This window comes from Hippocampus zosterae, chromosome 1 (assembly GCF_025434085.1).
Source record: "Hippocampus zosterae strain Florida chromosome 1, ASM2543408v3, whole genome shotgun sequence".
NCBI lineage: Eukaryota > Metazoa > Chordata > Actinopteri > Syngnathiformes > Syngnathidae > Hippocampus > Hippocampus zosterae.
The window spans coordinates 8,291,094-8,312,736 of NC_067451.1; the positions used below are offsets into that span (position 1 = coordinate 8,291,094).

The following is a 21,643-nucleotide window of genomic DNA, read 5'->3' on the forward strand; positions in this document are numbered from 1 at the left end:
TCTGCTTATCTTAAGTTGAAACTATCAAATTATTCATAAAACAGACTACTCACACTTTTTAAAATTAAAATACAAAATGTCTGCTGTGTAATTGCAGGTTAATAAGAGAGGAAAAACTCTGAAGGCCATACCAAAAGTTGATTTGTATGCTTAACTGCAACAAAACCAAAAAAGATAAGATATTTTAACCAAAGTCACAACAGGAGTGAGGACTTTGAATGTGCCCATTCAGAGTCCTCACTCCTGCTATGATTTCAGTTTCAAGTCTACTTTTTATTGCTCTGTTTTTTAAAGAAGTTGAAGTGGGGAAAGTAGTTGGGGTGACATCTAGTGTACAAATCTAAGACTAGTTCCTCTCTAAACCTATCAGAAAGGGTGGTCCTCACTCCCTATCTGGAGTTACCCGGACCTCACAAATATAGTCGTACAGGAATGTGTGTGTGTGTGTGTGTGTGTGTGTGTGTGTGTGTGTGCGCGTGAGGTATAAGAGATAAAGGCCCGGCTGTGGGGAGTGTGTGTGTGTGTGTGTGTGTGCAGGCGGGTGGGGAGGACAACAGGAAGGGGCAGCACCGCAGGGTGGAGGGTGGGAGTGGGGGGGTTAAGGGGGGGGGCACACGAGGTGGGAATGATGGGAAATGAGCGGCAGACGGGTCAGCTCAGAGGAAGGCTCACAAGAAGAAAGACGGCGACACAAAAAGTAGAATTGGAACTTTTTTTTTTTCCGTCCCTGGAATGGCGAAGGCCGAGAGAGAAAGTGGGGGGCAAAAGGGGGGGAGAACGAGGGATGTTGATGGTGGCAAACAAAGAGAACGTGAAGAGAATGAGTGGGGGGGTGGGGTGAGGTGAGGCGGAGGGGGAGACTTCAAAGGGATTTTTCAGGCCTGGTTACCGGGACAACAGACATTTGCATGCCATTAGCTTTTTACATCATATTAGCAACACGCAAGGGTGGGGGAGGGCCCGGATACACAACACTATACATCACGCGTGCACGCACACACACACACACATGGACACACACAAATGACTCTCAGGCGGGCAGATAAGCACTGGCACCTTTTGATCGAAACTTTTGGACGCAAGCAATCAAATATTACACATCGCAAATAGCGCAAACGCCGATAAGAATGACAATAACGTGCTTGGAAAAGATAACCGTGCGGACGGGGACAACTTGTGACCATTCCAACAAGTTGCCCGGCCAAGTAACACGATAAGAAGAATAAAATGCGAATTGCAAGTCGTCACGGTCGGCCTAAGCATCTTGCGCGCGTTGTGCTGCGTTGTTGTTTTTCCACCATGTAATCTTATCGCTCGTCTTCCTCCATCACGCTCACTCTCCCGCGTCTGTCCGTCCATCCGTCCGTCCTCCATCCTTTTCATCCCCGCTCGCTTTTTTCTCGCTGTGAGTGCCGCTTCAGTGCCCTCACTATTGTGGCAGCATTGTGCCAGTAGGCGTCGCCGTGACAGCCGTTGTCACGGTAGCATTGTTGGGGGTGGGGGGGGGGTTGATGATGGAGTGTGTGTACGTGTGCGCGCGAGCGCGTGTGTGGTTGGAGTGTATTACAGTATCAATACACTGACACTGCGACAAAAAGGACAGCCGCCTTAGCAACATATCACTCCTCCTCCTCTTCCTCCTCACCCCTAAATCAATCTCTCTCCCCTTCTATTGATTTCACACACACACACACACACACACTCTTCATCAGCCCACCTCCTCCCCATTCAAACATGTACTGCAACCTCACCCGTCTCCCCCATCTTTCATTTTATCCCCCTCCCTCTTGTCTGCCATCTCGCCTGCCCCTCTCTCTATTTCTTTCTCTCTCTCTCTCTCTCCTCCATCACCCACCCTCACCCCATCTCTTTCCCTCATGGCTGTTTTTCTTGTTTGTGTGTGTGTGTGTGTATGTGTGTGTGTATCTCACGTTCTCTCTGCATATTAATTGCTGCATTTCTGCTGCAGCGGAGCAAACAATCAAAGCATCACAGGCGGCGGCGGCTCATGCCATTATTGTACACACACACACACACAGGCACACAATGGCAAATGTACACATGTGTGCACTTGTAGACTGGCATGGCTGCTGACACAAATTCAGCACACAATGGCTCATCCAGCAGATATGTCGGGTGTCAGCACAGACATTTGGAATCTCAGCAAATGCGCGGCGAGCATCACATCCCAACCCGAAGGCCTCAGCAGCTCGTCAACTCCAGGCAAGTACGGCGCACCTTCATCGGTCCGTCGTTCCTTCCTCTTGTCTTCGTCACACCTTTTTGTGTGTGTGTGTGTGTGTGTGTGTGTGTGCATGTAGGGGCAAGGAAGGAGTTCAGACCCACGCTCGGACCCTCGGAGAACAGCGCAGGAACGCGGCGTGTTTGGACTCTTTAGGCATGCAGGTGTCCACTTTGAAGGGTGGTGAGTGATGTGAAACTTGCGTGTTGGAAACGGGATCAGCGTTCACAAAACAAATGAAGGGGCACCCCGTGTTCACTTTTCATGACAAATCCAAAAAGTGCATCATGCAAAAAAAAAAAAAAGCTTTGTAATAGCCTGACTCATCATTTTTATGCTGAAAGTGGAGTCAAAATGGTCCCTGACCTTTTTTGTCCCATGGACCGCATTGACGTAACGACAGCAATGACGTGGAATGTAGTCGTTGTAATTAGCATGTTTTTCTCTTCGACAAGCCGCGTTGGCCGTCAAGCTTTGTTGGACGAAACATTTTGCCGAGCGAGATGGAACTTGGGAACTTTCTACGCCACCGCTCGCGTGGTCCCGTCAACATGAATGTTGGAAGACGAGTGGCAAACGAGCTAGCGGAGGCTAGAGTGAGGCTAACTGGCGTCGTAGCTTCCGCGCAGATGAATGAAACTTGCGTTTCCGATTCGGCGGGTTGTTTGACTGCTCCACAGAGCGTTGTAGACACGGCAACGACCGTGGAGGGGCCAATCATAAGACCGGATACCATAAACGCTTGTTTCGCCAATAGTCGACTGAAATCTTTGAATGTCAATGTTCAGTCGTCAAGTCGAGCTGTTCCTGATTTGGGCCGATTTGTTTTTCAAATTATGAGTCCTGAAATTGCCCAAAAACGGCGGCTTCAAGCCAAAATCGCCGTCTTCTAAATTGAATTTGGAAGCTAGCCCTTGACGGAAGCGTGCAGCCAATTTTCCAGGGGTGCGACTAAGTGACTTTTGAGGGGGTTATGTTTGGGACCCCCAAATCCCATTTTCACCAAAAAGCATGTTTGCAAAATTGTGTGATGTTGAAGGCCCCCTTCACATACCGGACACACTTCCAAGAAGGCCCAAGCACAAATAACCTTAAACAGTCATTGTCGATGGGTGCCAATCAAAACTGAGATCTGAATGGGATTAAAAAAAAAAAATGAACATTCATTTGCAGACAGCTCCACTCCACTATTCATGCGTTCTTCTGCTGATGAAATGACCATTGGCAGCACGTAACCACGTTCTTGCCGTTTACCTGGAAACAAATTCAAACAGATGTCGATCTTTTCATTGCACCTTGTTTATTAGCTGGTCGATTCTTTAGCATGTTAGCTAGTTCAATATGCGGTCAACTTTTGTGACGCTTGGTGGGGCTGGCAAAAAGGGGCATTGGTGCTTTTCTCACATTCACACTTTGTACTCACTCGTTTTTTTTTTTTTTTAATCGATAAGTCCGCTTCATTTTTCCAACAAGCCTGCCAATAGGAGGCGCCATTCGAGAAACGACCGACGTGCAACTTGTCATCAGAATATTTCTTCAAGTTGTGTTGTCTGCATGGACTAATTAACAGGCCACCTGAGCCGGCACCGCGAGTAAAGGGGCCCTCCTTGCGAGTATTGCCGACGGCCTCACGTTGTCGTTCCCGTTCACAATTTCTCTTTTGTCCGAAAATGCCATTCGATTGTCACTCGCCTTAGAGCGAGTGCGCAGACCTACCGCGGCATACTCCTTCGACTCGAGTTATTTAAAAATCCAAATATATTTGACATATTTGTCATGCCATTCGACATATATATTTTTTTTTGGGGGGGGGGGCACATCCTGTGCTGCCGCAACACACTTGGCACATGCCACTGGGTACCGGAGTGTGCTTTTGATCTTAGGACAAATAAAGGACATTGAGTCATTCCATCTTTCATCCCGTTTTTCCGACAGAAGCCAGCAAGGCATGACATCGTTTGTCTTTCCTGCCAACCAAAATGGGAATGGTGCTTTCAGACAAGCGCGACTTGTCAAAAGACTCTTTAATTCCACGCCAGCCGAAGTTCCGGCTTGCCACTTTGACCTCGCCAGACGGAATGAGACGCAAATGGGCTCTCGAATTGTCCGTTTAAGAAGTTGTCGTGGCTTCGACGCCAATCCGTGTGACAACGGAGACGCTTCTTCTTGTTCTTGTTCCTCCTGCGTGTCAGCTGCCATATTTGGGACGGCGGGACGACGCTGTTGTAAAATGGAGCCCGTGCTGAGATCATAATTAACATTTCCAACCTACACGGAGCCCTCCGCCCTGAAGAATGGAGGGAGGGAGAGAAGGGGGGGAGAAGAGAGAGAGAGAGATAAAGAGAGAGAGAGAGGGAGGGAGGGGGGAGCCGCCGTATGCTTGTACACAAGCCCGATTTCCATTTTTCCCCCCAAGTCGTAATGTATTTAATTCAAGCTGAACGTAATCATGACGTGTCGCGTCATTAATCTGCGAGCCAGCTCACGCGTAAGTACGAACGCTTTTCCGTCTCTGCCGCCTGCCCGCCCGCCCGAGGAATTTGCATGGATGTGCGCGTGTGTTCACGTATGTGCGCGCGTGCGTGCGTGCGTGCGTACGCGTGTGCGCGCCGACTCACCTAGACGTGCACTTTGCTCCCCCGGTCGCTTTTTTTTCTTGCAGCTTATTGTTAGCTCGTCGCTTTGTGCTGGGGGAAAAAAAAACACTTTTCGTGCGCGGAGCCTCGCGCGCGCGCGCGCGCACGCTCGTCATTTTTGAGAGTGAGATACGAGTGATACACAAGTCACATATGGGACTAAAACCCCCCCGCCCCCCCCTCCCCACACCACCCCCACCGCCCCAGCCCCTCGCCTTCACTAACTTTGAGCAAGTTGCGCGAGCGAACCGAAAGCGAAGTCACCGCAGCTCAAATTGTATGTGGCGCAAAAGTTGCGATCACACACACACAAACACACACACATACACACACAGACGTAGATTTGCGGCGATCAGTCTTTTGTTGCGGGGCCAGGCAGGGCGCGCGCGAGCACGCACTTGCATAATCCGATTGTTCCGGACGCTGCGCGTAAGAAGAAGAGAAAAAAAGGAAGAAAAGTGTGCGGGCTACTCCACATGCAACTTGGAGTTCTTTCAATTCGTTTGTGGAGATTTTCACATGTGATTCGTGATGGCTCGTCCTCTTCCTCCTCCTCCTCCTTCTTGTACAGCCCTCGAACATTTGGGGAGCAAAATGGAGCCGTCAGTCGCTCACATGACTACGTTCAGCTCGCTCGCTATTTTTTTTTCGGCCACATTGTGGACGCTTTCTCTTGTTGGCTGAAAATGTTTTTACGTCTTGACGCAAATCAGGAGGATGTTCTCGTTTGAGTTTTGGTCTCGAGACTTCTGACAGTTTTCTGTTCTATTCGCTTTTTTCCCCCCTTTTTTTATTTGGGTGGGCGGAGCAAAAAGTGTTCAGGTGTGCTTGCGACTGTGTTAACTGGGTTGTCAAGGACGTCGCTTTATTCAGGCTTTTTCCTTTTGGCCTTTGTGTTGAGGGGCCACATGCATGTGGCACTGTGTGTGTGTGTGTGTGTGTGTTGTGTGTGTGCGTGTGCGTGTGTGTCCTGGTCTGGCTGCATTGTGGCACTTGGAGACTCTTTTGCTCATCAGCCCTCTAAGGGGTAAGGGGGGGGGGCATTGTAGATGATGTACTACTTTACGTTCCAAAGCAACAAGTGGCCCCCCCGGTGGCCAATCAGAAGCCAGGAGAAATACATTTTTAGAAAAATGGCAACAGCAGAAAATAGAGCTCATCGTATGGACACGGGCCTCTTGGGAAAGTTAAATCTCAACTTTCTAGCACCTTTCCTTAACATTTGTGGGAGAGGTCATAAGGTCAAGGGGATTCCTTTTGAACAGGACATTATTGTTGAAAATGAATCTGGGTCCGCTTTCCCCAAGTGACGTCCCCTCGCGGCATTTAGCAAGTTTTGCTGGCGTCGGTTTCCAGTGTGGAGAATGTTTTTTTTTCTGAAGGTGGACTGTAAAAAGCACACCATGAATCAAAGTGTACTCGACTTGATGGATTTCTTCTGCTTGTCACCAACGGCGACATTCACTTAAGAAGTGAAACTTGTCCTGATGTGGAATTTCACTGGCCCAGTAGATTTTCTTCAATCGGAAAAATTTGAAATCTAAATTCCTGTAGCTTATTTTTCTTTTCTTTTGCTTTCGAACCCTGGAGCATCCTTGCATATTTTCAGTAAAACGTCATCGAGGTGATTTGGGTGACGTCCTTTCATAAACATTAGTCAGGTCCAACGTGTGAAAGTTTGCGGCCCGTTACCTTTCCAAAGCATTTTTAGAATTACTATAAACACTCGATTTGGCTCCATTTAAAAAACAACAACAACAAAATAAGGAAAGTTACAAAAGCAAAGAGGCCCATGACGTATGTGAAAAGAAGACGCTTTGTGTGGCAGCGTCGGCGCGTCCGCCATTTTGGATGTGACAGCTCATCGTGAGCCGATGGACTGAACTCGTAAATGTTGAATCGGGCTCGAGGATATCCGGGTCCCAGAATGTAGATGTGACATGTGGGTCTTGGGACTGAAGTGCACAAAGGTTTATATTGAACTGATTTTGATGAATGGTTTGGATATTCAGTGATTTCTATCAAAGTGGGAATTAATAAGATAGAGTGCAGGCTTTCCATCTGACTACTTTATCATCTCTCATCTATCATATCTTTGGCATATCCGACCTAGTAGGAGAAAAGTCAGCAATCAGAGTTACTTCAAAGCAGTTAAGTTCCGTAAGAAACGCATCTTTGATTTAGACATCATTGCGTTGGTCACGACGCTAAACCTGCTAATTGTGTTGTCAGAATGATGTCATGGCCGAATCCCATCCAAAGTCATTGTCCAGTCTTGAAATGTGGCCCCCGAGCCCAAGTCGGTGACTGCATGATTTATGCAGCAGCTGTTAACCTTCCCATCGTACACGTGAGGTCCCCCTCAAAATCGCTTTTGTGAGAGAAAAAAAAAAATCTGCAAACGAGATAACAAAAGTCCCTTGCGCTTCATTAATAGCCACCAGACCTTGAAGGACTCTGCGGGAGCGCCGAGCCGTCGGTGGGCTTCCGTCGGACACCCGGGAGAACATTCCTGCTTTGTCGTTTTCAAAGAGGAGGTGCAACGTGCAGACGTGCGCTAACCTGCACTTTAGGATCAACTCGGGATACTTAGACGTTGACAACATACTGTACTGTCGTCTCCTGCAGGCACGCAAAAGCTTTTTGCGGCGGTGGTCGGATGATGTGACGCAGCGCAATCATTTGTGGCTTGAATGTCCCCCCCCCCCCCCCCCCAAAAGCTTTTTGGAAGTGGCCTCGTTCAAGCAATTGTCATCACAATTGAATGAGGAAGGAATGAACGTTTCAAACGTAAAGCGCAGCACGAGCGCAAATCAAAGCTGATTTTTGTGTGGGGAACGAGAAGGCCCTCGAGGTCCAGCTTCCACAAAGGTCCAGGAGTGACTATAATTCTGTGTCGAACATCTTAAAGTGGTGACCCGTGCTGTTACAAAAGTAGTCACACTCTTAGTAGTAGACATACTTGCGTAAAAGATGATTCCGATATGATTCAAGTAGGGTACTGAAGGTGAAAAAAAAGTACAGTCTTTGAAATATGATATAAAAGTTAAACAGGATTTTTACTATTACCGTGTTGGTCCGAATATAAGACGGCCCTGATTATAAGACGACCCCCTCTTTTACAAGACTTTTTGAACACCAAATTCGTTTTTATACAGGAAATAATTACAGTACATCTGAAACAAATGATTCTAACAATATATTTCATAGAAAAAGCATGCGACTTTGCCTCATTCAAATCTTAATATCGGAACATTTAAATATGCAAACTAAAGTGCAATCACATCCGTAAATGAATGGCTTCTAGTTTTTAAAATGTAAATGACATCATAACTTCTCCTCAGCTGCCGGTTAACCGGGCTGATCTTTGATCCACTTTTCTCCAGATTGTCACTATGTTTCTCCATTTTCTGTTATCTCTTCTATTATTTTCTTCTCTTTTCTTCCTTACCGCTATTTTTTATTTTTCTTCTTCGTGCTACCGCTATTTTTATTTTTATACATCGTGACAGGGATTCATTTTGGCCTGGGGAGTCAAGTTCAGCATTCGCTTCAATGATATCTGGCGCCATCTAGCGTCGTGAATGGGTATAATGTCTAGACCCCGAATATAAGACGACCCCCACTCTTATTTCAATGCAAAAAACACCGTCTTATATTCGGGCCAATACAGTCGTTTTATAAATACACACGTTTGAATAACTTGGCACAAAATAATTCCTCTTTTGTTTTTTTTTTAAATGAAGTTGCACACTGAAGAAGAAAAAACATCAGTGAGTACCAAACAGTGACACCCTCATGAGCATAAGCGCTAATGGATACATGGAAGCCTATTTTAACAAAGTGAATAAAACATACGCATCTGGTTTCAAATATACTGAGTAAAATAAAATTGCTGTTTGAAAAATAAATACTAAGGGAAAGTACTGATCCTTGAAAAAAAAAAAAACGACTCATACTGAGAGAAAGTATTTGCACTTGGCCGCTCCCCGCCACTGTACACGAACAATTGGAGCAGCATAAGGTCCCAAAGCGGAGGAATCTCCTGAGCTGACGTTGTTAGCATCTGAGGCTTTTTTAAAGGTTCTGAGATTCCGCGTTCTTCCTTTACGGTGGCGTTTGGGCTGTGAGGATTTCCTTCCACTTCTACGGGTGCCGCTCGGCACCATGTTGGGCCGGTGGCACTGTGGTGGCAAGATCTGTCATGGCGGAACAAAGCCTAGCTAATGAAAATGCTGCGGATACATTTAGCTGCCATGTACACTCGCGCATTCACACGCTAACACACACATTCGTGCGCGCACGCATACACACACGCACGCACGCACACACACACGCACATGCACATGCACACGCACACGCACACGCACACGCACACGCACACGCACACGCACACACAGCAGGTTTGGGTTGATCTTTTGTAAATGCTCCGTGTGTTTTCTTTCTCTTGTGCCTTGGCTTCTTTGCACTTCGCCATGTTGGCAGCCTCCAGTCTACCAGCTGATAGCATTCTCTGGCATGGCGCCAAACTACAGCACCGCAGGACAGGAGTGGAAAAGGGGCGGGGGGGGGCTAAGGGGGCCAGGGCGGGGGGAGCAGAGAATGAAAGAAAATTAGTGAATAATGGACCGACAGAGCGAGCGAGAGACACGAGAGAGGAGAAGAGAGGGGGATGGGAGAAAGCAGTCAGGGCGAGAAAAGACAGACAGGAGAGAAAGAACAATCGCTCTGCATTAACCTGTGTGCGCCGATATCCCTGTGACTCATCGCTGAGCTAAAATGTCATCTGTCTGCGTAACAATCTCGCCATACGCACGGGCGCGCGCACGCTCTCGCTCACGGACTTCACACGTGCCACACACACACACACACACACACACACACACACACACACACACACACACACACACACGTTGTGCAACGTTGTGTGTCGTGGCACTCCTCCATCTTGGCCATGACGGATCATAGCAACCCCACAAATGCACAAGACAATGTGCATCTTTCATTTGACGGCAGCGCAACCATTCTTCCGAAATATTGCGTGTGCGTGCGTGCAAGCACACAGGAAGAGTGCGTTGGGGAGTCCAAATGCCGCCCTTCCTGTTTGGGACGGTGAATATCCTGCGCTGGGGTCTAAACACACACACACACACATGTGCAGGCCGTTAGGCTAAATGTGCGTGTGTGTGTGTGTGTGTGTGTGTGTGTGTGTGTGTAACAGGTGTGCACCTGTTACACGCACACACAAATACACAAAGAAAAACCAAGTTACGCGAGATTACATTCAATTACTTCATGGTCATCGTGCAACAAAAACGGAGATTTCCGTGTCTTGTAAAATAAGTTGAAGAAGAACAAATGACAAATAACTATATTCATCATATATTCGTCATCCAATGTCATGCCAACAAACGGTCAAAAGAGGGATTTGCTGTCTGGTACTCTAACTCAAGAGTAAACGAATGAATAAGAGATTGCACATTTAGTCATGGTTTGGGGTTGCTTTTCCTTTGAGAGTTCTTCATGGTGAAGATCGATGAAGTGTTTGCTGCATGTGTTAGCATTAGCAAGAAGCTTGCTTTTCAGCTGCTTCTGCACAGTTTTATTGTTAATATACATTTTCTGGCGGCCCGGTGGGCGAGTGGTTAGCACATCGACCTCACAGTGCAGAGGGACCGGGTTCAATTCCAGCTCCGGCCTTCCTATGGGGAGTTTGCATGTTCTCCCCCGGCCTGCGTGGGTTTTCTCCGGGTACTCCGGTTTCCTCCCACATTCCAAAAACATGCGTGGCAGGCTAATTGAACACTCAAAATTGTCCCTAGGTGTGAGTGTGAGCGCGGAAGGTGGTTCGTATCTGTGTGCCCTGCGATTGGCTGGCAACCGGTTCAGAGTGTCCCCCGCCTACTGCCCGAAGACGGCTGGGATGGGCTCCAGCACCCCCCGCGACCCTCGTGAGGATAAAGTGGTTCAGAAAATGAATGAATGAATGAATATACCTTTTCTTATGCTTTTTCCCCAGAGAATTGAAGGAGGAGTTGCACCTTCACCAGCCGAGACCCTGGAGAATGGTATAACACCTCATATGCTCCGGGTAAGTCCTTCAGCACCAAATACCACCGCAGTCATCTGGTGGTTCGCTAATGTGTCTTTTTGTTTGTGTGCATGTTGTCCGAGCAGACGATGGATTCCCCATCAGAGTTTGTGTTGCCCTGTTCCCCTGAGCCACTGCCCCATTCCAAAAGCCCGGAAGCATTTCGAAACGGTCCGGACGCAGCGCCATGCCCCACTTTCTCTATGTTGCCCCCCGCTCAGGAAAACCTTCCCAACCACGAAGGCCAAGAAGATGACCAACAGAACGGTGACGCGCTTCCTTCCCCCACCCCGGCTGTGGCTCTATTCCCAGGAGGGGGAGGAGCCGAAGCAGGACGCAGTCCGAGTTTGGACTCTTCCCCGCCGGCCACGCCCTCTGCGCCCCACCTTGGCTTTGGAGCTCTGGAGTTTGCTCTATCTTCAGGACCCACCGGAAGCTGCAATGATGAGCTGGACTTGCAGCTCTTTCAGAGGGACGCTTTCACCAGGGCGGCAACAGGACCGTCGCTGCGGTTCTCTTGTCACGTCTGTGGGAAGAGATTCCGATTCCAAAGCATTTTGTCCCTTCACGCCAGAGCTCACAGTCTGGACCGTCACCGCCAAGCCTCATCGCATTATCGTGGCGCTCTCCACTCGGCGCCTCTCAAACAGAACCTCATATTCCAACAGAACAAAAAAGATGAGAATCAGAAGCAACGAGGACACTCTGTGAGTGGGAATCATACACACACACTTCCGGAGGAGGACGAGGAAGAGGAGGAAGAGGAAGAAGAGGATGATCTCAAAGGTGGCAAACTGGTACAGACCCGTGCAACATTGAGCCCCCCTCTAAATGAAGACGTTGATCCTTGGACGGTGTCCGCTCCAGCTCCACCAACGTTCCGTTGCCATGCCTGCAAAGGAAAATTCCGTACGGCTTCGGAATTGGCGCGTCACATCCGCATTCTCCACAATCCGTACAAATGCACGCTTTGTCCTTTCTCCGCCAACCAGGAAAGCTCTCTGGCATCCCATCTGCAGGAGTGCCACCCCTCACCAGAGGTGCCCGCTTTGCCTTCCGCCTTTTCCAATTCCATCCCAGTCAACGCCCCCTCAGATGCCCCCAAAACCTCATCACCTGCCAAACTGTCAGGGTTGTCCTCATTGCCGGCATTCCGTTGCGATACTTGCGGACAGAGGTTCACTCAGTCGTGGTTCCTGAAAGGGCACATGCGAAAGCACAAGGACTCCTTGGACCACAAGTGCCAGGTGTGCGGGCGGGGCTTCAAAGAGCCGTGGTTCCTCAAAAACCACATGAAGGTACACCTCAACAAGCTAGGCCTCAAAGCCAGCTTGGGAAGCACCGATGCCGATCCACAGGCCAAAGGCTCTGCAGGTCCCCTGTCCCTAAACGCCCTCTACTCCAGCCTTCTATTGGCTCATCAGGGGTCTGGCCGAGCAGTGCAAGGGAGACAAGAGAAAGACACTGCAAGCAGGATGCGACCGGCTTCCGACAAGTCAGCTATCCTGGGCTACTTGGGCCTTCCCAGTGACAGCGGCGGGGCCAGCTGCACGGAGAGACTCCAAGCCGTGGCTCAGGTGGCTGAGAGGGGAAGCAGCGGTGGCGGCGTGAGCTCGGAAGGAGGGGAGGCCGGAAGAGAGAGAGCGGAGCCCAGATGCACCACCGAAGGAGTGGAGCAAACCCCCTGGTGGCAGCTGGTGGCTCGAAGCCTCGCTGTGGCTCAGCAGCAGAGAGAGAAAGACCGGGCTCACCATACCCGTCTAACCAGGACACTGGGAGCAGAAACGGATCCGCTCAGAGCCTATCCTGACGCTATGGATCCTAGAGGAGCTTCTGGAGGAACCTCCGCGGCAGCCAAGGGTCCCTGGGAATGCCCAGACTGCGGAAAGCTCTTCCACAGCTTCCAGCAGGTGCTCGCTCATGCTCGTCTTCACACTTACAAGGCCCAGGAAGAAGGCTCCGCAGGTGAGATGAACGGATCTTGCGGCTCCAGCCGAGCCAGAGGAAGCCAAGATGAACTGAGGCAAGAATCCAAAGTGCAACAAGCAGTGGCAGCAAGCTTTCCTTCTGTCATGCCAGGCTTCAAAGGTCAATCTCTTCTGTACCGGAATCCTTTGGCTTTGCTCGCTACTTCACCTCACCATGTTTGTTTGTGCTGCTTTCACAGGAGAGAATGGGACCATGGCGGCGCTGTCTGCTGTGCCTTCGCTTACCAGCAGCAGGGAGCACGTCCGCGGTCGGGGGATTAAGGATTGTCCCTACTGCGGTAAAGCCTTCCGCTCATCCCATCACCTCAAAGTGCACCTGAGAGTCCACACAGGTAGGAAGCTTCTGCTGTTGACGTCATGTTCATTAGCGTTACACTCTCAGCTCGACGGATTGCTTGTGCTTCTTATTTCGCAACCATAAATTCTGTTCGTTATGCTCTTTCAAATACCGTATTGGCCCGGATATAAGACGGTGTTTTTTGCATTGAAAGAAGACTGAAAAAGTGGGGGTCGTCTTATATTCGGGGTCTAGACATTATACCCATTCACGACGCTAGATGGCGCCATATATCAATGAAGCAAATGCTGAACTTGACTCCCCAGGCCAAAGTGAACCCCTGCCACGAAGAATACCAATTAAAAATAGCGGTAAGAAAGAAAAGAGAAGAAAATAATAGAAGAGATAACAGAGAATGGAGAAACGTAGTGACAATCTGGAGAAAAGTGGATCAAAGATCGGCCAGGTTAACCAGCAGCTGAGGAGAAGTTATGATGTCATTTACATTTCAAAAACCAGAAGCCATTCATTTACGAATGTGATTGCACTTTCGATTTGAATGAGGCAAAATAACATGCTCTTTCTCTCAAATATATTGTTAGAATCATTTGTTTCAGATGTACTGTAATTATTTTCTGTATAAAAGTTAATTTGGTGTTCAAAAGGTCTTTTTGCAAACTTGAGTCTTGAAAAAGAGGGGGTCGTCTTATAATCAGGGCCGTCTTATATTCGGGCCAATACGGTATGACTTGAAACCAATTTTCTGTCCTTTCATTTGATGATCACCTGACCTAGTTGAAGAATTGGATGTTCTCTCGTCATCAGCTGCTGTGATTTCAATCTGTGATGTAACACTGCCCTCTGCCTCACCGGTGAGGTAATGGAAGGCATTTTTTTTTTCCATGACTAAAATGCCTCACTTGTTTTGTCAAGGTGAGAGACCCTACAAGTGCCCCCACTGCGACTACGCTGGCACCCAGTCTGGCTCACTCAAATACCACCTTCAGCGGCACCACAGGGAGCAACGCAACTCATCAGGCTCCGCCACATCCTCTGTGGGCAAACTTGCCGCCGCCATCAACGGTCTGACCTCTGTTAAGCCGCGCCGGACACAAACTGATCTCAAAGCTCGGTCCGACGGCCCCGCCCAGCAATCTTGGCTCCTTGCTCTTCCGCAGCAGCAGGAGCATCGAACCGGTCAAGGAGCCCTTGCGCCTCTAAGGGACCTTGACGCGGAGACCCAGTACCACTATCTATCGGGGGCAATGGGGGCCTTCTACCCTGGTGGTATGGAAGGAGCATGGATCAAGGAGTCTCCTCCTCCGAAAGTCCTCAAAGTTTCCCGCCGTAAGCCCCTTACTACCAACCGACTAGTGGTGGCCTCCGACAAACTAGCGTCGCCTGGTCTGAATCAATCAGGCGGCTTTGAACCTCTCGATCTGTCCCGCCGTCCAACCCCAGGCCTCGAAGGGCTGGAAGAAGGAGGAGGCGAAGACACAAAACTAAAGCAGTGTTTGGACTGTCCTTTTCGGACATCCTCAGCTGAGCTCATGACCATGCACCTCCAGGTCAACCATACCAGTAAGTCCCGACGCAAAATGAGCTCTTTGTCCGCTTTGGATGACGATGATGAGGACGGGTCCACGAAGGGTAGCGGATCCTGCCACCAGCCCACCTCCTTCAGGATTTGGGGGCACGCCAACAAGTCTCAAGCAGGAGCCCTGCAAAGCTCCTCAAACCAGATCTGGACTCCCAATGGTCTGGCTCCGGACCATCATGGTGAAAAAATAGACCCCAATTGGGCTTTGAATGATGGCCTGGCTCTCCATAGCGAGTCGGGGGGTGAAGATGGTGAAGAGCAGGAGGACGAAGCGGAATGCAGCAGCTGCCCGGAGGACCAACCCGAAGGGAATGTCCTCGCTGATTAAAACAACTGTGGATGTCCAAACAGCTGCACATTTTTCTTTTTACTAGTTTTTTCCCCCCAAACACATTTGTGAGTTCAAAAAGCATTCCAGCAAAAGTGGTCCACGTCCAGACTTGGAGGTGGGATACTCTGTGTGGTCAACATTGTATTTTTTGTCTCTTTCCAAACTGGAGTTGAGTAAATCGGGTGGACTAAGCTTGTTTTTTTTTGTTTGTTTTTTATTTTGTAAATTGAGGAAAGCTGATGTCTCCATGAAAATAGGAATGTGCAAAGGTACCAGCCACGAGGAAAAGACGAACAAAAGCAAAGATGTCCCAGTAGAAAGTGTAGCTTTTACCACAATAGAAAAAGAAAGAAAAAAAAGCTTTTTAATAGTGTTTGTTTGATTGGAAAATGACCTTGATGTTTGTGAGCTGAATGTCCTTATGCAGCACTGTGCAACTTGTCTTTCTTTTAGTGGATCAAAAGTTGTTTTTCTTATTCGTGACGGATCAGCTCCCGGTCCGGGCGCGTGGTGTTAATGAGCGTCGATGTGTTTCCGCGGGAATGTACGGCCACAGACGCCGATCTTCGATCTCCGACTGGACGCTCCTAACGAGCGGCAATTCTACCGTGCCTTCTGTTTCAAGCACTTCCTGCTCTGTTTTGTACAACCGGCTTCTTTTTGTCTGTCCTTTGCGCCAAAGCAGAACCCCCTGAAATGGAGACGAGACTCAGTGTGACTTGGACCACAGTTGACTGGCGCCACTGTTTTCGTGACTTGTAACTTGAATCGACCTAACCTAAAAGACTTGCGGCTGGATTATGACTGACTTGGGAGTTAACAACTGGAGACGTGACGAGTTTATCTAAATGTATTAATTTTAACCCTTTCATGCTCCCTCTAACCTGATAACATGATAAAAAAAACTCTCCCCTAGACTAACCGCTGTCCCTGAAAGGGTTCATTGGTCACTAATGTCGTGAACTGACTGTATTTCTCTTTTCTCTTTATGAAGACCAGATACTGCAGGCGAGACTGCGATAAGGAAGCTAACTTGACTTGCTCAAGCCACAATGACTTGAGACTCGTGTGTGTGTGTGTGTGTGTGTGTGTGTGTGTGAGAGAGACTTGATCCCATCTCTGGCAGATGCCCTCAGCCCAGACCCTAAACCAAGGACATTGTGTTAAAGCCCACGAGCTAGATTAAATCTAGCCCAAATCTGTCCAACGAGACACTAAAGATAGACGGAGACCAATCATCTTCTCCCCGTCGCTCTTCCTGCCCGTCCGTCCTTTTGTGGTCCTGAGACTTTTCTTGGACTTCCATGTGTGTTTGACATGTTTTAAACATGCTCTTGTGCTTGAAAAGAAAAGTCGTGTTGAATGTTGTACAGCTAGCTAGCTTAGAGGTGTCGCTGGTACTGTATATTGTTTTGTTTTGTTTTGTTTTGAAAAGAGTGAGAGCACAAACCCAAACAACCGCTCCCCCCGACTCAAACAGGCCCACCAATCCGATCATCAGCTTGGTGTAGAGAGGGGCTCGTTTTGAATGTACGGCAATGCGCCCGGCCCTAAATTGGCAAAGAAAGGAAATAGCCTCCCACAATCCAAACTGTAATTGGCCACTTGAACTATTTGCACCTTATGCCCCGCCTGTCAATCAACGGGTGTTCCAAGGCAGCGCAGGGGTTTGCGCTCTCGTGTAGTTGACTGCCATTGCAGTGAGGACCGAGTCATCTAACATACTCTAGTCGTGACTAATATGATCAACATCAACAAAAAAAAAGTAAATAAACCAATAGATGACATTATTGAATGTGTTTCTCTTCACAGGATTCGAGTTGCAGCTCAACAGCCACTCTGAGATACTTGACTCGTTTAAAAAAAAGTTACAATTATACTTTCGACGTACTTGAGTGACATCGTGCCATTTGATTGACGGAAGGAATGGCAATAGCAATACGAGATTAGCTCATGGCAATATCTCCAATTAGATTCTATGCCCTGTTTGAACATTTACCGTATTGTAAAGAGGAAGTGGAGGGTTATAATATGGCCCTGATTATAAGACGACCCCCTCTTTTTCAAGACTCAAGTTTGAAAAATGACTAAATTATTTTTTATACAGAAAATAATTACAGTACATCTGAAACAAATGATTCTAACAATATATTTAAGAGAAAAAGCATTAAAGCAGTAAATATGTAAACTAAAGTGCAATCACATTCGTAAATGAATGGCTTCTAGTTTTTGAAATGTAAATGACATCATAACTTCTCCTCAGCTGCCGTTCAACCTGGCCGATCTTCGACGCACTTTTCTCCAGATTGTTGCTACATTTCTCAATTTTCTGTTATCTCTTCTATTATTTTCTTCTCTTTTCTTTCTTATCGCTATTTTATATTTTTCTTCTTCGTGCTACCGCTATTTTTATTTTTGGCCTGGCACTCAAGTTCAGCATTCGCTTCAATTATATCTGGCGCCATCTAGCGTCGTGAATGGGTATAATGTCTAGACCCCAAATATAAGGCGATCCCCACTTATTTCAATGCAAAAAACACCGTCTTATATTCGGGCCAATACGGTTCTTTGAAGATGAAAAACGAGACCAAAAAGCAACGACAGCCAGTTAAACACCTCACACTTGTTTACCACATGTTCAAAATGGACACTTATGACATCCATCTCCATATTCTGTATATTTATTTATGCAGAAAATTAATCTTTCCATATTTATAGCCCTGAACTGGTTGCCAACCATACGCGCTCACACGCACGACGAGGGACAATTTAGGAAACCAGCGGGTAGGAAACCAATCCTCATAATTGACATTAATTTATTTTTGACAGAATGGCGCCCTCTAGTGCACCATGCTGTCAGTACACCGATTAACTTTGGAGCTTCCCCCCTCTGCAAAGCCGCAGCAGCAGGATGAGGACAATCAACCGAAAAGCAGGGAGCAGTTGATCGACTGCTCCGGGCTCGACCTCTTTTTGACGCTCCGTTAGCCTCCCTGCTGACAGAGTGGAGGCGGGTGTAGAGGGGGGGGGGGGGGCATCAAGGAGAGCGAACGAGCTAGCGATTGAGCATCCTCTGCTTCTTCCTCCTCCTCTTCCAGTCAGCTTCAGTCTGCAGCCTCACTCGCTCTCGCAGCATCCGCCGGCTCCAGCAGCAGCAGCTTTATTCTTTTTCTTATTCATTTCTCTCTCTCTCTCTCTCTCTCTCTCTCGTTCTTCTCCCCCACCGGTTCTCGTTGTTCTTTTTCTTCTTGTTGACTTTCGCGGCGGCTGCAAGTCGCCCTCCTCATCGTCTTCTCCATCGTCCAGAAGCGCTGCAGTTTTGCACCATGAGCGAGGTGAGTGAGAACTCATGCTTCGTCTTCATCATGCACCACACACACTCTTCCTCTTTCTCCCGCGAGTCCTTCTTCGATCTCAAGTCGCCGCGTCAACTCTCCGGCTTTCTTCTTTTTCTTCTTGAGCTTATTTTGTCGCAGTGTTGTTGCGCTGCAGAGGCCTGCTGCTGCCGCTGCACGGAACGCAAACATGATCAAACTCCAAACAGCTCACTTCCCAAACACATTTCTGCGTCGTTTGCATAAACTTTATTATTTTTTAAAGTTTGAAAAGACTCCTCCTTTGAAACACTGTTACACTTTCTAGTTTTAAGACAATTCTGGGAAATAATATTCAAAAGGCAGTGTGTGTGTGCATATACAGTATATATATATAATATATATAGATACACACTGTATATACTGTATATATATATATATATATATATAGAGAGAGAGAGAGAGAGAGAGAGAGAGAGAGAGAGAGAGAGAGAGAGAGAGAGAGAGAGAGAGTATTGCATTTGTGTAAAATGTTTATGTCGTCACTCGGTGCTGATTAAAAATCCTTATTTTGTATGTATGGATGCATGTCTGTTTTTTGCAACATACAATGCTGCTGCCTATCTATCTATCTATCTATCTATCTATCTATCTATCTATCTATCTATCTATCTATCTATCTATCTATCTATCTATCTATCTATCTATCTATCTATCTATCTATCTATCTATCTATCTATCTATCTTCTAATCCGCTTATCCTCCACGAGGTTCGCGGGAGTCCTAGAGCCGTCGTTGGGCGGTAGGCGCGGGACACCCTGAACCGGTTGCCAGCCAATCGCAGGGCACGCACAGACGAACAACAATCCACACTCACACTCACACCTAGGGACAATTTAGAGTGTTCAATCAGCCTGCCACGCATGTTTTTTGGAATGTGGGAGGAAACCGGAGTACCCGGAGAAAACCCACGCAGGCCCGGAGAGAACATGCAAACTCCACACAGGAAGGCCGAAGCTGGAATCAAACTCTTATTTACTGTTGTTAGTGTCTTTGATTTGTGTTGGATGTCTTCTGCTGATGTAGCCGAATTCAACCTAGCTTAGCTTTTCTTTTTTATTTCCCGGCTCATACTTGACGTCAGAAGCCGCACATGTCTTTGTTTGACAGCTCATCTCCTCGGGCTGAATGCTCCTCAGCCGCTTCCTTTTCATTCTTTTCACCGGATTCTATTCAACACGCACACGCGTACCGTGTTCTCATTGGCAACGGCTCGAGGTGGCCGTTGGCGTGAATGGCATGTGCACAGCGTGAAGGCTTTTGGCACTTTGTGGAGGGGGGTGGGGGGGGGGGAGTATCAGAGGAAGGATGAAGGAGAGCCCTTGCGTAATGACAGGATTCCTGTTTTCAGCGTTTCCGCTGTGTGACAGATGTTTGCTGGATTTTCCTCTTCTCGCTCTCCCATAAGAGCATACTTTCTTTCACACACACACACACACACACACACACACACATACACACACACACACACACACACACACACAGAAACTGTCCTCTACTGCAAAAATAATCTTCATACTTGCCGTCTACATGATTGTCTTCCATGTGAGCAATGCGGCCATTGAACCCTTTGACTTGTGTCTATAAATATACGGAAGGGACTTAATGCTGTTCTATGGCAAAGCTCTACTGTATATTTGTGAGTGTGTGTGTGTGTGTGTGCGTGCGTGTTTTCCATCAAACATTCATAGCACAACGCAAGCTTCTCCAGCCCCTTTTCCCCTTCAGGACTATTTCAGACCCACACCCACTGGCTTATATAAAGCCATTAAGGCACTATTTTTAATGGCCCCGCTTCCACTTCTTCAATAGAAAAAGTAACGAGTCAAACGCTGGCTAAGTACCCCCCGCCCCCCCCCCCCTACAATTTCCGCCCACAAGAGCTCTGTTCTATCTTTACAATTGCCCTGTGAGGACAATACCGCGTACCGATGCGCCATAAGACGTCACCATCGGGGTTTGGGAATGTCGCTTGTGGGGAACCTCCAGTCGGAGCCTGCGTGTGCTCTTCCATGCCGGGTGGCCAAATGAAGGCTAGAGTTGTCTTTAAAAAAAAGGGGGGGGGGGGCAGGGGGTTCTCTGGGTAACATTAGGTGGAAAAAAAAGGAGGTATTGCAGCATTACATAAGAGGCGTATTCCTCGTTGTATTCCCGCTGCGGCGAAATCAGATGAAGCGTCACTGCATAATATTACATGTGCCTCATTCCAGGAAGACAAGCGCGCTGGGGGGAAGGGGGGGGGGTGGCTGGGGGTGTTTGTTGCTTGTGCATCCATCTGGCTCCCATTCACACTGGCCCACTTCTCCCTCAATACGCCGTGTCCGTTCCAATCTTCCTGCGTTTCTTCTCCTCACGCTCCATATGTGTCTTTCTCTCGCCTTCAGTCATCCCGGGAGGCGGGGGGCGGGGGGCGGGGGGCTTCTCGTTAAACGCTGCAATCTGTCTTTGTCTCTCGGGCTCAGCCTGACAGATGCACAAGGTGGCAATTCCGACTTTGTTCGTTATCGCGTTCACGTTTCTTGCTCTGGATCCAAATCTCAGCTCAAGCGACTCTGCATTGAGCGGATTTGTCATCATCAGTGCGAGAATGTGTCATCAAGAGTACTGGAGTGAGCTGTACCGACTGAGGTCTAATATTTGGGTGGTGTTTGATGTAGTGCGCTCGGCACGATACTCAAGACGTGACACAAATAGCTCTCATGGTTGCTTGTCAAGCATCTTTGGGTGTAATGTTGTCTAATCAAACACTGACTGAAATAGTCGATTTGCTCAAAGCCACGTCAGGTGATTTCTTGGAATGCAAGAAGAGAAAAGTAGCATCCGTGAGCCAGCATTGGTTCTACAAAGAATAGAGGGAAAGTCTGAAGAAAATTGTGAACGTGACTGGTTGTTAGAAGAATCTATGAGCAAAAATGTATCATGTTTAAAGTTTCATTTATTTGGGCGCATCGAAGCGTTTGGGTGCATATCCAGCACCCCCAAATGCCTACACACAAAGGCGCCGGCCACCTGGCCGGAGGGCTGTTGAAGTCCACAATTAGCACGTCAATACAGGTGGGCGACCACAGGGGAGAAGGCGAAACTCGGTCACAAAAGGGCAATGA

The 21,643-nt window shown here is 48.1% G+C and overlaps 1 protein-coding gene across 4 annotated transcripts; it reads left to right on the forward strand.

Annotated features, from left to right (window-relative positions):
* The first annotated feature begins 578 nt into the window (after positions 1-578).
* znf219 (zinc finger protein 219) lies at positions 579-16,951 on the forward strand. Of its 4 annotated transcripts, none has more exons than XM_052065877.1 (5): positions 579-2,425; positions 10,898-10,969; positions 11,056-13,057; positions 13,137-13,289; positions 14,168-16,951. In XM_052065877.1, the coding sequence occupies exons 2-5, from the start codon at positions 10,961-10,963 to the stop codon at positions 15,160-15,162; spliced, it is 3,159 nt and encodes a 1,052-aa protein (XP_051921837.1). In that variant the 5' UTR covers positions 579-2,425; positions 10,898-10,960; the 3' UTR covers positions 15,163-16,951. The 4 variants fall into 4 exon arrangements, with proteins under 4 accessions (XP_051921837.1, XP_051921846.1, XP_051921827.1 ...); XM_052065886.1 differs by having other exon boundaries at positions 10,898-10,946; XM_052065867.1 differs by lacking the exon at positions 579-2,425 and adding an exon at positions 3,423-4,730.
* The last annotated feature ends 4,692 nt before the right edge of the window (positions 16,952-21,643 follow it).

What these genes read in the sequence shown, in the direction of transcription:
- znf219 (XM_052065867.1), top strand. Translation starts at nt 4,692, where the DNA reads ATGACGTGTCGCGTCATTAATCTGCGAGCCAGCTCACGC. An exon ending in ATCTGCGAGCCAGCTCACGC is followed by an intron (nt 4,731 to 10,897) that starts GTAAGTACGAAC and finishes CTTTTTCCCCAG; the next exon opens with AGAATTGAAGGAGGAGTTGC. An exon ending in GCACCTGAGAGTCCACACAG is followed by an intron (nt 13,290 to 14,167) that starts GTAGGAAGCTTC and finishes TGTTTTGTCAAG; the next exon opens with GTGAGAGACCCTACAAGTGC.